This window comes from Sycon ciliatum, chromosome 3, assembly GCF_964019385.1.
Source record: "Sycon ciliatum chromosome 3, ocSycCili1.1, whole genome shotgun sequence".
NCBI lineage: Eukaryota > Metazoa > Porifera > Calcarea > Leucosolenida > Sycettidae > Sycon > Sycon ciliatum.
Genome location: NC_088645.1, coordinates 1,604,287 through 1,621,510, shown reverse-complemented (window position 1 = coordinate 1,621,510; position 17,224 = coordinate 1,604,287). Strand labels below are relative to the sequence as shown.

The 17,224-nt window shown below is 46.4% G+C and overlaps 1 protein-coding gene across 1 annotated transcript; it reads right to left on the bottom strand.

The window, feature by feature from the left end:
• Positions 1-12,326: 12,326 nt before the first annotated feature.
• Positions 12,327-13,955, bottom strand: LOC135812387 (uncharacterized). Its single transcript, XM_065325762.1, has one exon. The coding sequence runs from the start codon at positions 13,953-13,955 to the stop codon at positions 12,327-12,329; it is 1,629 nt and encodes a 542-aa protein (XP_065181834.1).
• Between the last annotated feature and the right edge of the window lie 3,269 nt (positions 13,956-17,224).

The window sequence follows — 17,224 nt, the reverse complement described above, 5'->3', positions numbered from 1 at the left end:
ATGGTGTACTAGCTGTGCTAGTACTTGTTAGCAACAATCCGAACTAGCGCACACACTGCACTGCATTGCTTTGTACTGCATTCAAGACTGACGTCATGCGCTTTGTTTTGCTGCGTAATCACAAATGGCACCAGCCCATTTTGCGGAAAAGAAAAACAAATCTTGCTTGCCCTGTTGTGCTCTTCCAGACAACGGATCGTGCTTCAGCAGTGTTTCTTTTCCCACCATCCCTCCCTATCCAACTTATTCACACCATCATAATTATCATACCCACTAATCGGGTCCACTCTCACAACTGGTGTTATCTAGCTATTTGCTGCGGCTCTGCCTTGCGCTATATTACATCCATTTAGCATTGCAGCTCTACGTTGAGCTAACAGCAGCTCTACTTTGAGCTAACAGCAGCTCTACTTTGAGCTAACAGCAGCTCTACTTTGAGCTAACCGCAGCTCTACTTTGAGCTAACAGCAGCTCTACTTTGAGCTAACAGCAGCTCTACTTTGAGCTAACCGCAGCTCTACTTTGAGCTAACAGCAGCTCTACTTTGAGCTAACAGCAGCTCTACTTTGAGCTAACAGCAGCTCTACTTTGAGCTAACAGCAGCTCTACCTTGAGCTAACAGCAGCTCTACTTTGAGCTAACAGCAGCTCTACTTTGAGCTAACAGCAGCTCTACTTTGAGCTAATCGCAGCTCTACTTTGAGCTAACAGCAGCTCTACTTTGAGCTAACCGCAGCTCTACTTTGAGCTAACCGCAGCTCTACTTTGAGCTAACAGCAGCTCTACTTTGAGCTAACAGCAGCTCTGCTCTGAGCTAACAGCAGCTCTGCTCTGAGCTAACAGCAGCTCTGCTCTGAGCTAACACCAGCTCTACTTTGAGCTTCAAACCAGTTGTTTCGAAACCAGCACTCCTCAATCCAAAGATGCCTCTTTGTTGACTTGTTTGTGTGAGGGATGGGGCTAAGTACAGTTGTAGTGGTGTATTCACCATACAATGTAAGTACAGCTGCAGTAGTGTATTCACAATACAATGTAAGTACAGCTGCAGTGGTGTATTCACCATACAATGTAAGTACAGCTGCAGTGACGTATTCACCATACAATGTAAGTACAGCTGCAGTGGTGTATTCACCATACAATGTAAGTACAGCTGTAGTTGTGTATTCACCATACAATGTAAGTACAGCTGCAGTGGTGTATTCACCATACAATGTAAGTACAGCTGCAGTGGTGTATTCACCATACAATGTAAGTACAGCTGTAGTGGTGTATTCACCATACAATGTACATACGGCTGCAGTAGTGTATTCACCATACAATGTAAGTACAGCTGTAGTGGTGTATTCACCATACAATGCAAGTACAGCTGCAGTGGTCTATTCACCATACAATGTAAGTACAGCTGCAGTAGTGTATTCACCATACAATGTAAGTACAGCTGTAGTGGTGTATTCACCTTACAATGTAAGTACAGCTGCAGTGGTGTATTCACCATACAATGTAAGTACAGCTGCAGTGATGTATTCACCATACAATGTAAGTACAGCTGTAGTGGTGTATTCACCATACAATGTAAGTACAGCTGCAGTAGTGTATTCACCATACAATGTAAGTACAGCTGCAGTGGTGTATTCACCATACAATGTAAGTACAGCTGCAGTGGTGTATTCACCATACAATGTAGGTACAGCTGCAGTGGTGTATTCACCATACAATGTAAATACAGCTGCAGTAGTGTATTCACCATACAATGTAAGTACAGCTGTAGTGGTGTATTCACCATACAATGTAAGTACAGCTGTAGTGGTGTATTCACCATACAATGTACATGTAAGTACAGCTGCAGTGGTCTATTCACCATACAATGTAAGTAAAGCTGCAGTAGTGTATTCACCATACAATGCAAGTACAGCTGTAGTGGTGTATTCACCATACAATGTAAGTACAGCTGCAGTAGTGTATTCACCATACAATGTACATGTAAGTACAGCTGCAGTGGTGTATTCACCATACAATGTAAGTACAGCTGCAGTGACGTATTTACCATACGATGTAAGTACAGCTGCAGTGGTGTATTCACCATACAATGTAAGTACAGCTGCAGTGGTGTATTCACCATACAATGTAAGTACAGCTACAGTGGTGTATTCACCATACAATGTAAGTACAGCTGCAGTGGTGTATTCACCATACAATGTAAGTACAGCTGCAGTGGTGTACTCACCATACAATGTAAGTACAGCTGTAGTGGTGTATTCACCATACAATGTAAGTACAGCTGCAGTAGTGTATTCACCATACAATGTAAGTACAGCTGCAGTGATGTATTCACGATACAATGTAAATACAGCTGCAGTAGTGTATTCACCATACAATGTATGTACCGCTGTAGTGGTGTATTGACCATACAATGTAAGTACAGCTGCAGTAGTGTATTCACCATACAATGTAAGTACAGTTGTAGTGGTGTATTCACCATACAATGTAAGTACAGCTGTAGTGGTGTATTCACCATACAATGTAAGTACAGCTGCAGTGGTGTATTCACCATACAATGTAAGTACAGCTGCAGTAGTGTATTCACAATACAATGTAAGTACAGCTGCAGTGGTGTATTCACCATACAATGTAAGGACAGCTGCAGTGACGTATTCACCATACAATGTAAGTACAGCTGCAGTGGTGTATTCACCATACAATGTAAGTACAGCTGTAGTTGTGTATTCACCATACAATGTAAGTACAGCTGCAGTGACGTATTCACCATACAATGTAAGTACAGCTGCAGTAGTGTATTCACCATACAATGTAAGTACAGCTGCAGTGGTGTATTCACCATACAATGTAAGTACAGCTGCGGTGGTGTATTCACCATACAATGTAAGTACAGCTGCAGTGACGTATTCACCATACAATGTAAGTACAGTTGTAGTGGTGTATTCACCATACAATGTAAGTACAGCTGCAGTAGTGTATTCACAATACAATGTAAGTACAGCTGCAGTGGTGTATTCACCATACAATGTAAGTACAGCTGCAGTGACGTATTCACCATACAATGTAAGTACAGCTGCAGTGGGGTATTCACCATACAATGTAAGTACAGCTGTAGTTGTGTATTCACCATACAATGTAAGTACAGCTGCAGTGGTGTATTCACCATACAATGTAAGTACAGCTGCAGTGGTGTATTCACCATACAATGTAAGTACAGCTGTAGTGGTGTATTCACCATACAATGTACATACGGCTGCAGTAGTGTATTCACCATACAATGTAAGTACAGCTGTAGTGGTGTATTCACCATACAATGCAAGTACAGCTGCAGTGGTCTATTCACCATACAATGTAAGTACAGCTGCAGTAGTGTATTCACCATACAATGTAAGTACAGCTGTAGTGGTGTATTCACCTTACAATGTAAGTACAGCTGCAGTGGTGTATTCACCATACAATGTAAGTACAGCTGCAGTGATGTATTCACCATACAATGTAAGTACAGCTGTAGTGGTGTATTCACCATACAATGTAAGTACAGCTGCAGTAGTGTATTCACCATACAATGTAAGTACAGCTGCAGTGGTGTATTCACCATACAATGTAAGTACAGCTGCAGTGGTGTATTCACCATACAATGTAGGTACAGCTGCAGTGGTGTATTCACCATACAATGTAAATACAGCTGCAGTAGTGTATTCACCATACAATGTAAGTACAGCTGTAGTGGTGTATTCACCATACAATGTAAGTACAGCTGTAGTGGTGTATTCACCATACAATGTACATGTAAGTACAGCTGCAGTGGTCTATTCACCATACAATGTAAGTAAAGCTGCAGTAGTGTATTCACCATACAATGCAAGTACAGCTGTAGTGGTGTATTCACCATACAATGTAAGTACAGCTGCAGTAGTGTATTCACCATACAATGTACATGTAAGTACAGCTGCAGTGGTGTATTCACCATACAATGTAAGTACAGCTGCAGTGACGTATTTACCATACGATGTAAGTACAGCTGCAGTGGTGTATTCACCATACAATGTAAGTACAGCTGTAGTGGTGTATTCACCATACAATGTAAGTACAGCTGCAGTGACGTATTCACCATACAATGTAAGTACAGCTGCAGGAGTGTATTCACCATACAATGTAAGTACAGCTGCAGTAGTGTATTCACCATACAATGTACATGTAAGTACAGCTGCAGTAGCGTATTCACCATACAATGTAAGTACAGCTGTAGTGGTGTATTCACCAAACAATGTAATTACAGCTGCAGTGGTGTATTCACCATACAATGTAAGTACAGCTGCAGTGGTGTATTCACCATACAATGTAAGTACAGCTGCAGTGGTGTATTCACCATACAATGTAAGTACAGCTGCAGTGGTGTATTCACCATACAATGTAAGTACAGCTGTAGTGGTGTATTCACCATACAATGTTAGTACAGCTGCAGTGGTGTATTCACCATACAATGTAAGTACAGCTGCAGTTGTGTATTCACCATACAATGTAAGTACAGCTGCAGTGGTGTATTCACCATACAATGTAAGTACAGCTGCAGTGGTGTATTCACCATACAATGTAAGTACAGCTGCAGTGGTGTATTCACCATACCATGTAAGTACAGCTGCAGTGGTGTATTCACCATACAATGTAAGTACAGCTGCAGTGGTGTATTCACCATACCATGTTAGTACAGCTGCAGTAGTGTATTCACCATACAATGTAAGTACAGCTGCAGTGGTGTATTCACCATACAATGTAAGTACAGCTGCAGTTGTGTATTCACCATACAATGTAAGTACAGCTGCAGTGGTGTATTCACCATACAATGTAAGTACAGCTGCTGTGGTGTATTCACCATACAATGTGAGTAAGGCTGCAGTGATGTATTCTCCATACAATGTAAGTACAGCTGCAGTGGTGTATTCACCATACAATGTAAGTACAGCTGTAGTGGTGTATTCACTATACAATGTAAGTACAGCTGCAGTGGTGTATTCACCAAACAATGTAAGTACAGCTGCAGTGGTGTATTCACCATACAATGTAAGTACAGCTGCAGTGGTGTATTCACCATACAATGTAAGTACAGCTGCAGTGATGTATTCACCATACAATGTAAGTACAGCTACAGTGGTGTATTCACCATACAATGTAAGTACAGCTGCAGTGGTGTATTCACCATACAATGTAAGTACAGTTGTAGTGGTGTATTCACCATACAATGTAAGTACAGCTGCAGTGGTGTATTCACCATACAATGTAAGTACAGCTGCAGTTGTGTATTCACCATACAATGTAAGTACAGCTGTAGTGGTGTATTCACCATACAATGTAAGTACAGCTGCAGTGGTGTATTCACCATACAATGTAAGTACAGCTGCAGTAGTGAATTCACCATACAATGTTAGTACAGCTACAGTGGTGTATTCACCATACAATGTAAGTACAGCTGTAGTGGTGTATTCACCATACAATGTAAGTACAGCTGCAGTGGTGTATTCACCATACAATGTAAGTACAGCTGCAGTGGTGTATTCACCATACAATGTAAGTACAGCTACAGTGGTGTATTCACCATACAATGTAAGTACAGCTGTAGTGGTGTATTCACCATACAATGTAAATACAGCTGCAGTGGTGTATTTACCATACAATGTAAGTACAGCTGCAGTGGTGTATTCACCATACAATGTTAGTACAGCTGCGGTAGTGTATTCACCATACAATGTTAGTACAGCTACAGTGGTGTATTCACCATACAATGTAAGTACAGCTGTAGTGGTGTATTCACCATACAATGTAAGCAAAGCTGCATTTGTGTATTCACCATACAATGTCAGTACAGCTGCAGTGGTGTATTCACCATACAATGTAAGTACAGCTGCAGTGGTGTATTCACCATACAATGTAAGTACAGCTGCAGTGGTGTATTCACCATACAATGTAAGTACAGCTGCAGTGGTGTATTCACCATACAATGTAAGTTCAGCTGTAGTGGTGTATTCACCATACAATGTAAGTACAGCTGTAGTGGTGTATTCACCATACAATGTAAGTACAGCTGCAGTGGTGTATTCACCATACAATGTAAGTACAGCTGCAGTGGTGTATTCACCATACAATGTAAGTACAGCTGCAGTGGTGTATTCACCATACAATGTAAGTACAGCTGCAGTGGTGTAGTCACCATACAATGTAAGTACAGCTGCAGTGGTGTATTCACCATACAATGTAAGTACAGCTGCAGTGGTGTATTCACCATACAATGTAAGTACAGCTGTAGTGGTGTATTCACCATACAATGTAAGTACAGCTGCAGTGATGTATTCACCGTACAATGTAAGTACAGCTGCAGTGGTCTATTCACCATACAATGTAAGTACAGCTGCAGTGATGTATTCACCATACAATGTAAGTACAGCTGCAGTGATGTATTCACCATACAAACATCATCATACATGGAGTCGTAGGAGATGGTTAGGGGTTTTGTAGCTCTGACTGCAAGCTCTGACTGACTGGTTCTGCTTCGACTGTTCTGCGCTGACTGCTTTGCTGTATGCGAGTGTAGTCGTGGCGAGTGTTGCCTGTATGGCTGACAAGAGTAGTGAGAAGGGTCCATGTCCCAAAGGACGCCGGTGCTGCCCCTGGTCCGGGAATGGGACCTGCCGAACAAATTGCTCATGCCGACAGGAAAGTCGCTCCTGCACTAATTGCACTCCTGACAGGAAGCAGAAATGCTCAAACCGAACCGTACCGATTCAAACAGCTGTCGTAGCTGACGCAGCGGAGACTGTCTCAGCGGAAAATGTCTCAACGGCTGGAGACCCGCCGAGGCCGAGGGCTAATCCGCCGCTACAAAGTGTTGCAGGTGAACTCGCGGCGTCACCCTCTGACTCTGAAGTCCAGCTGTTGACGGAACTTGCCGGGTCGCAAGCCCAACCTATCGTCGAACCGGGCTCCGACAACACCGCCGTCACCGAGGCCACAGTTGAATTTGATAATGATGCAGTCAATACTGCCTTCCTGAGCGCAAAATTTCAGAGAGCGTTTGGTGCTGAACTGGTCAACTCCGACGGTGGTCCGGATTGTGAAATCAGGCAAATGTGGTGGAAAGCGGTAGCTTTGCATGGGAAGCAATATGGCCTGCCCGATGGAGGGGTCGGAACACGCTTCGCCAACATTTTAGCTGAAGAAATAGAAAAATGCAACAATAGCCAACAACCTTCAGAGTGTGAATTTCTTTTCACTGCTCTCGTTCTGCAACGTAACAAATCTATTCGCAAAGGAAAGGACATCCGGCCACTCCTCACAAGACGGATGGATATGTGGGAGAATGGTCACCTCTCTGAACTACTGCGTGAGGCTCAACGGTGTGATACTCAGCTGCTGACCAGCATGTGTCCTATGTCGCCAGAGCAAATAGAGCGGACCTTCAACCGTCTTATGCTCGAAGGCAGGGTCAGATCCGCGGTGCGTCTAATCACAGATCGATGTGGTGGAGGTGTACTGGACCCTGGTGGTGAGGCTCAAGGCAAGGCTGGCCCACTTGGTAGGACCGTGTACGATGTGCTGCAAGAGAAACACCCGGAGCAACAACCCGCCGATCCAAGAGCATTCCTTGAGTGCGAGGATCTGCCCCTACTGGAGGATGTTCATATCACTGGTGCAATGATTGAACAGGTGGCCCGTCGACTCTTCGGCAGTGCCGGTCCCAGTGGGACCAACTCTGAGCAGTGGAGAACGTTCTTGCTATCCCATGGCAACGCCAGCAGTCGCCTGCGGGAAGCTGTGGCCGCCTCAACCCGTCGACATGCAAATGGAATCGTGCCCTGGTGCAACATGCGAGCATTCCTTGCTCGGAGAGGCATTGCACTGGACAAGCTACCAGGAGTGCGGCCAATCGGAGTGGGTGAATGCAGGCAGCGCATTGAGGCAAAGGCCATGGCCCTTGCTACGGGAATTGATGTCCAGGAGGTCTGTGGGGCTGACCAGCTATGCTCGGGTGCAAAAGCTGGGATTGAGGCAGCTGTTCATGCTATGAGCGACGTTTTCACCGAGGATGACACTGAAGGACTCCTTCTTGTCGATGCAGCTAATGCATTTAACTCGCTAAGCCGTCCCGCGGCCCTATGGAACTGCCGGGTGCTCTGGCCGAGATGCGCAAGGTTTCTATTCAACGCCTACCGTGGGTACGCTGTGATCATCTTGAAAGGTTCCTGTACATCCGAGGTCCATACCCTTCTCAGCCGGGAAGGTACTACTCAGGGATGTCCCCTGGCTATGCTAATGTATGCCATTGGTCTGCACCCTCTGATTGAGAGTTTGAAGGAACCCAGCCAGCACACCCAAAACTGGTACGCTGATGATTCTTCTTGTGCGGGACGGTTGCGCAACATCAGGAAGTGGCTAGACCGCCTTATCGATCAGGGTGAAGCTTTCGGCTACCAAGTTGAGCCGACAAAGAGTATCATTATTGTTTCCCCGGATCTCGTTCAGCAAGCTAATGATATCTTTGGGGATCTGAACATCCAAGTAGCTACATCCGCCCGTTTCCTAGGAGGCTGTATCGGTGAACCTGACGGAGTGAGATCGTTTGTCAAGGAGAGAGTGGAGACGTGGGTGAGCAGTGTCAATTGCCTTGCCGCTGCTGCCAGGAAATACCCCCAGTCGGCGTATTGTGCGTTGAATCGCTCGCTCTCATGTGAGTGGTCATACCTGCAGCGTGTTGTCCAGGGTCTTGAGGAGGAGTTTTCTCCGCTTCGAGACGTCATCCTGGAGCAATTTGCCCCAGCCATCCTTGGGCGGGAGGTTCTTCCTCGGGAACACCAGCTCCTCACCCTGCCAGTCAAGTATGGTGGCTTGGCTTTGGCCGATCCTGTCCACACAGCACCCCAGGCTTACCAGAATTCGAGAAACGCTACTGACATCCTGCGCAACTCAATCCAATCTGGTAACCCCGTAAACGTAAATGACCACAGCGCTCACTGTCGCCGCATCACAAGCCAAATCAGCAGGGAACGAGATGTGATTTCCGCTGAAATCAGCCAATCAATTCTCAGTGACCTGCCACAGCTTGAGGAGCGCACCCTCTCCCGCATCGTACGGGGAAATGCCTCCGGATGGCTTACGGTGTTGCCCCTGAAGCGCCAGGGATATGATCTGTCGAGTACAGAATTCCGCGATCAACTTGCCATCCGCTATGGTTGGCAGCCGCTTGCCCTGCCAGCGCAATGTGATGGTTGCGGGAAGCCTTTCTCTCTCCAGCATGGCCTTGACTGCCCGAAAGGTGGACTTATCAAGCGAGGCCACAATGATCTGCGTGATAGCGATGCAAAGCTAGCTGATATGGCATTCGGTGGTGTTGTCGTCGAGCCGATCATGGTGCCGGAGGGTGATCGGACGGGGCAGCCTGCTCTTCGGGCAGATTGGCTTGCCCGGGGTGTGTGGGAGGATAACAGGGTGGCGTTTTTTGATAATCGCATCATTGATGCCAACGCACCCAGTTACTCCCATTCATCCTGGGAAGCTACTTCCAACCGCGCTGCTAACGCGAAGAAAAAGAAGTATCGTCAGGCCTCCGAGGACCTCCGTGGGTCGTTCACACCACTGGTTTGTTCCACGGATGGGGTGCTACATCGCGAATACGCCAGCTATCAGAAGCGACTTGCTGGTCGCCTCGCCCTCAAGTGGGACAAGCCATTTTCTATCATCATGGCTTGGGTGCGAGTTCGCAGCCAATTTGCAGTGATCCATGCAGTCGACCTCCGGCTACGCGGGTCTAGAAGGCGCCTGACAGGCCTGTCGACGCAGGATGGTGCTGGTGTAGGCATCGGCCATTGAAAACTGAATTCCGTCCGTTTTACGTGGAATTTCTTGGAGTTTCCCAATGTTTTGTACTTGAATAAAATTCTATTTTAACTTTCATGGTATCTCAATTTTTTCACGTCTACATGACTTTATTTTGCCCCTAAAAGAGGCCGTTACCCCGTAAAAAAAAAAAAAAAACATACAATGTAAGTACAGCTGCAGTGATGTATTCACCATACAATGTAAGTACAGCTGCAGTGATGTATTCACCATACAATGTAAGTACAGCTGCAGTAGTGTATTCACCATACAATGTAAGTACAGCTGCAGTGATGTATTCACCATACAATGTAAGTACAGCTGCAGTAGTGTATTCACCATAGAATGTAAGTACAGCTGTAGTGGTGTGTTCACCATACAATGTAAGTACAGCTGCAGTGGTGTATTCACCATACAATGTACGTACAGCTGCAGTAGTGTATTCACCATACAATGTAAGTACAGCTGCAGTGGTGTATTCACCATACAATGTAAGTACAGCTGTAGTGGTGTATTCACCATACAATGTAAGTATAGCTGCAGTGGTGTATTCACCATACAATGTAAGTACAGCTGCAGTGGTGTATTCACCATACAATGTAAGTACAGCTGCAGTGGTGTATTCACCATACAATGTAAGTACAGCTGCAGTGGTGTATTCACCATACAATGTAAGTACAGCTGTAGTGGTGTATTCACCATACAATGTAAGTATAGCTGCAGTGATGTATTCACCATACAATGTAAGTACAGCTGTAGTGGTGTATTCACCATACAATGTAAGTACAGCTGCAGTGGTGTATTCACCATACAATGTAAGTACAGCTGCAGTGGTGTATTCACCATACAATGTAAGTACAGCTGTAGTGGTGTATTCACCATACAATGTAAGTACAGCTGTAGATGTGTATTCAACTTCCTTCTCCCGAGTATGATAATAGTCTCTTTATTATGAACAGTTTCGCGTACTTGAGGACCAGCCTCTTTCCGCCTCTGTGTTCCTGAGCAATAGAAGGAGAGAGACAAAACTATACTATTATGATGATGACAAGGGAAGACATGGACTGCAAGGTACGGTTTACAAATCGACAATAAGCAAATAGCACTGAGAAGGATGGGCAACTTCTGTTTCGTCAGTGTTCACTGTGCGTTTTTACGAAGGCCTTCCACACTTGCCTGTCGGATGCCTTCTGCGGGAGGCTCTGCAGATGCGGGCTCCTCTTGAGTGGCGTTTGTCTGTGGACGCAGTCTTGCTGGATCTGGGTGACTAAAGTAGTCAGAGGTCTTCCTGGCTTGGCTGTGTTCGGTGGATTGAAGTAGAGTGCCATGGCTTGTTGCGGTGGTGTGTCTTCGGGTAGGCGTAGGACATGTCCCAGCATGGTCATTCTTCGTCTGTGGACTTCCTCGGAGATGGGCTGGCTCTGACATCTCCGGTATAACTCGATGTTTGTGATACGATTGGGGTAATGTATGCCCAGTACCGAGCGAAGCTGTTGCCTGTGGAACACGTCCAGCTTGTCACTGACTGCCTTTGTTGATCCCCACGTACAGCAATTGTACAATAGGGTCGGCAGAACATATGCGTTGTAGAGGCGAACTCTGCGAGCTTCTGAGACATGCTCCCTCCGCAGCCACAGAGTGTACATGTTCTTGAAGGCAATCGTTGCCCGCTGCTTTCGCCTTTGGATGTCTTCGTTAGTTGCCATGAGTGATCCCAGCTGCTTTACTGTTTTCCAATTTTCTGTTGTTGACGATATTGTGACCCATTCCGTCTTCTGGGTGTTTACGTACAGCGACCAGGATTCAAGGACCTTCGCAATGATCGGCAGTGCAGCTCGTAACCAATCTAGACTTGTGCTGTAGTAGTTGACATCGTCAGCATACCTGCTCTCATGGGGTAGTAGTCTATCGCTTTCTGGACGGGGTGGCAGATGGGACAGGACATCCCTCAGGGCCGCTTCGAGATAACAGGTGAACAGGACTGGGCTTAGGCCATCGCCCTGTGGTGTTCCAACTGTGTTACTGAACGACTCTGAGGTCACCTGTCCAACACGGACCACGAGGGTAGTTCTCTCCAGGAGCAGTCGCAAGAGTTTGCGTTCGTCTGGGCCAACTACTCCATCCATCACTTCCAATAGCCGCTGCCTGTTGATAGTGTCAAAAGCACGACTCATGTCGATTCCCAGCATGTGGTAGGTGAATGGATGCCTCTGTGTCTTAGCACTCATCCAACGCTGTGTCCATACGACGTCTGCCGTGCTCCTGCCTCTTCTGAAACCTGATTGTATCGCGCCAAGGTGTCCATCGACGGCTGGGGCTATTCTTTTGAGTACAACCAGAGATAGAGCCTTTCTGATGGTATTGAGGAGAACAACTGGTCTTAGGCTTGTTACTGGACCTCTGGGTTTTCCTGGCTTTGCTAGTGGTACTAATATGCCAGCTCCAATGACTTGCGATATGTCTTGGTTATTGGTAACAGCTGTGTTTATGAGTCCGACGATCAAGGGTGACAAGTATCCTTTTTCCATATTTCAGCAGCTCCGCTGGCACTCCGTCAGGTCCTGCAGCTTTCTGGTTGTTCATTCTTGACAGTGCAGCTTCCATTTCATGTACTGCTACTGGGTTTGACAGTGGCGTCGCCAAGCCTTCCGGTGTCGTCACATGGTTTGTTGGTGTGGGATTGCACAACAGTGTGCTGAAGTGGTCACGGACGCGGTCAGCTCTGTCGACGTCTCGATCAAGGACTAATCCGTCCACAGACTCCACAATGATTTTCTTTTGCTTTTCTCTGCGGAAGACTGATGTTGCTTGGTACATTTTGATGCTGTCGGGAGCGCGCTCAATAGCTTCTGCTGCTCTATCCAGCTGGGAGTTGGCGTTGTCCAAGCACCTGCGTCGTATTTGGTGGGAAATCCTGTTCCTCTCTTCTCTAGCTCTGCGTTTGCCTTCATCGTCCAAACTGCCGTCCTCCAACCGTAGACGCAGTAGTCTCTGCTGCATCGACAACCGTTGGATCTGTGGGTCTGGATTGACGAGTCCCCGACGCGTTTTCACCATTGTTCCAAGAACGGATTTTGCCTTTTCCTTCACTATTTCTGTGACTGTTTGCCACGCCACCGAGAGGTCTGCTGTGTTCGCTGCGACTTGCTCCATGCAGTCACTCGCACTCAGTGCGTCCACATACTGCCGCCTCACGGTGCTGTCATGCAGTCTCCCTATGGCAACGGGTGGTTCCTGCTTCTTCGACGCTCTGAACACTTTGAAGAATGAATCGAGTCGGAGATCGCTGATCACAAGTTTGTGATCACTGCACACCATGGTGCCACCATATGAGCGTGCTCGTCGGACAAGGGATTTGCAATGTTCCGGTACGATGATGTAGTCAATCATATTGTAGATAGGCTTAGTGCACGGTCCGTCTCTGACATATCCAGTCCACGTCGTTCTGTAGCGCTGTGAATAGCGAAAGAGTGTGTTCGCCAACGCCAGACTCCTGGACGTCGCCCATTGAACCAGGGCCTCGCCATTGTCGTTCCGTTTGCCCTTAGCGTACTGACCAACACAGGGTGCCGTCCCATTTCCAACTTTACTGTTGAAGTCACCTGCGTACAGAACAATGGCTCGTTTCTTCACGCTGGTCCATGCACTCGACAGACTATCGTAAAATTGGTCTCGGATGTCTGGGTTTTTCTCCGCGAGAGGGGTTGTTGGGCCGTATGCAGAAATAATACGCACATCGAGAGTGTCGCGACCGTGGGCCCGAGGGAACTTGAAGTCCGCGAAGCCGACTCTGTCTGTTAACTTCTTATGATGTAGCAGGAATGGTTCGATTCTTGGAGAGATAACGAATCCAAGGCCGCCATGCTTTCCAGATTCTTGGCCGAAGCTGATCAAGCGGAAAGTTTTTTGGCCCGCGTGTATTTTCCTGTCGAATGCTTCGGTGGTCTTGAGCTCTTGAAGGCTGCAGAAGTCTACGCCATAGGCATCCATGTCAGTCGCCAGTTGCTGCTGCTTCACGTTCGACGTTAGGCCTCGAACATTGAACGTCGCTAATTTGAACAAATTCAATAACGATAAATTACGGCTGCTCGCCATATCCGCTGCTCAAGAACGTTGACAAGAGGAGAAAAGGAGAGAGAAGAGAAGAGAAGAGAGGACAGGGAGAGACTAGAAAGGAAAAGAAGGGGAGAAAGAGGGTAACTAGTAGAGAGGAAGAGAGGAAGAGTGGAGGAGAGGAGAGGAAAAATTGCGTGGCAGTCAGCCAAGCACCAGGTAATAGTCTCTTTAATAATATTAATACAAGAGAGAGTTTGGTAGCTTTGCTACAACTCTGAGTTTCACGTATTTCTACGATCATCAGGCAACTGATGGATCCAAAACGGGCAGCCAGAACATAAGGGGGAGCAAGGTGGGAAATTATGAGGGGTGTCAAAGGCGACACGTATCATAGCGCAAGAGTCAGGTGCAGGCGTGAAGTTGCCAAGTCTTCAGACTTGGGGCTATGCAGCAGTTGTTCCGGCATGAATGATATAGAATAGAGCTGGGGACAAATGCCAAATCCACACATGCCCACACCACTACACAAACATACACCCACACTCTCTCCCTTTTCTCACATACACATGCACTCACACGCGCGTCCGCACACACATTCTCTAAATCTCTCTCTCTGTCTCACACACACACACACGCACACACACACACACACATTCATTCTCTATAATCTCACACATGCGCACACACGCACACACACATTCATTCTCTATATCTCACACACACACACACACACACACACACACACACACACACACACACACACATTCTCCAAATCTCACACACACATTCTCTAAATCTTACGTACACACACACATTCTCTAAATCTCACACAAACAATCTGTCTCTCTCTCTCTCACACACACACAGAGAATGTGTGTGCTAGATTTGGAGAATGTGTGTGTGTGTGTGTGAGAGAGAGAGATATAGAGAATGAATGTGTGCGTGCGTGTGTGTGCATGTGTGAGATATAGAGAATGAATGTGTGTGTGTGTGTGTGTGTGTGTGTGTGTGTGTGTGTGTGTGTGTGTGTGTGTGTGTGTGTGAGCACAAGTTGCTATGCGTAACATAGCTGTTCGCTATCATCGCTTCCGCGATGGGCAGGTCTGAGGTCTGAGGTATGTGTGCGAGAGAGATTTAGAGAATGTGTGCGGACGTGCGTGTGAGTTTATGTGTATGTGAGAAAAGGGAGAGAGTGTGGGTGTAAGTTTGTGGAGTGGTGTGGGCATGTGTGGATTTGGCATTTGTCCCCAGCTCTATTCTATATCATTCATGCCGGAACTACTGCTGCATAGCCCCAAGTCTGAAGACTTGGCAACTTCACGCCTGCACCTGACTCTTGCGCTATGATACGCGTCGCCTATGACACCCCTCAGAATTTCCCACCTTGCTCCCCTTATGTTCTGGCTGCCCGTTTTGGATCCATCAGTTGCCTGATGATCGTAGAAATACGTGAAACTCAGAGTTGTAGCAAAGCTTCCAAACTCTCTCTTGTGTACAAGGCTCTGCCCTACATGCGAATTGAGCACTCTTCGGACAGTGAAGCACACCACTTGACTGATAATATTAATCTCTTTATTTCATGATGAAGAAAGGAAAAGGACAAAATGTTACGAGTTATGACAAACTGTCCACCAACGTAACCAGATCTTATACAGTCAATCAAGTGTGACAAAATGGCACAAAACTGACAAGGAGTACTGAGACATTCAGCGACCTGACACCTAGCTCCAACACTTCTCCAAGGCGCAAACCAACAACCTAAGATCAGTTGGTGGACAGTTTGTCATAACTCGTAACATTTTGTCCTTTTCCTTTCTTCATCATAACTATATTGGCTGACCATCCGAGTTCAAATCTTTATTTCAGGATTACCCAACGCCGGCGAATGCTTATCAGGTTGATCTCCTATTTGAACATGCGCATATGTGTGTGTATGATGTGCCCTAGCTCACTTATAAGTTATACACCTACATGTTGATCATGTCCATGATGCCTTTCCTCTGCGCACGTCCGCCACACACATTGTTTTTAAGATTTATATAGTACTTCTGCATATGCATTACATAGTATGATCACGCTGGTTCCATCCCTTATCTCCTAAGCTACTACCCCCACCCCCCCCCCCCCCTCCCCTGCCCCTCCCGGTACGTCTGCCCAGTGTTCACTCCGAGACCCACGGTTGGACGAGCTGCCCAGGTCCCACCACCACTGCCGTTTCTGTGCTGCCTTCTCGATACATACGTATGTACACTGTATATCATGTGCACATTCACATGTCTGAAGGTTTGTGGTTTTCAACAACAAAAAATACACAGTGTGTTTGGGGGAATCCCCCCTCATCAGTTGGGCTTGAGTAGGCTGAGGAAGATTGTGCCTGAAGAGCATCACTTATAACGTTAGAGTGCTCTCCAGGCACTAACATCACCAGGGATACAAACTTACAGAGACGCTCCGTTTCCAGCGCGACGAACACTTCGTGAACACCAGAACACCGTAGTGGGAATTCAAGTCGGCAGGAAAAGCGCGAGCTCCCACATTAGAGAGCAACACACAATTCCAATGGCATATTCTGCACAAGGAATATGAAAAGTTACCCAGACATCCAGAGTAGGGTTAGCTTTTACCAAGGGGTTTGATTATCCCCCCCCCTCCCCTCCCCCCCCCCCTCCCCTCCCCCCCCCCATCCCCAGCCGTAGACAACCTAGTCGGCTGAAAACTATCCACTCGTCAGTTTTCAGACAGTTTGTTTGCAATCGGCTGAAAAACAATGAATTCTAATTCCATCACACTGTCCAATGAGTGCTAGTACTGCCAAACTCTAACCTGGGATGAGAGATACATGTATGACTACGGTATGAATACGTTTTCTAAAGCAACTCTGAATTTCAAATGTGTCAATACTTCTTTTTGTTCTCAATGCTTTTTTAAATCGAACACGGAGGCAAGTAATTTTTTGATTCTGATGGCAGTGTTTGGGCAACTTGTTCTCTTTACCGTCTGTGTCAATGATTTATTTAGGATGATCCTGATGACTAGGAGTGGTTGTTGTTGTTTGTTCTTTCAACCAGCATATTCCCAGACATGTAGTCATGTATGTGATCTAGTCCAGGATTACAGCTAGTCACACATGCTTTACGTCCTGTTCTTCTCACGCACCACACAACACAATCACGTGATGGCGCTTTGTCAGCTTGCACGACTGACAATCATACATGTACATGTACATGGACTGAGTGCGTTTTTTGTTTTTGTTTTTTGTTTTTTACTATTGACACAGCCCTACTGGAAAACAGGTGGAGAACAAAAAG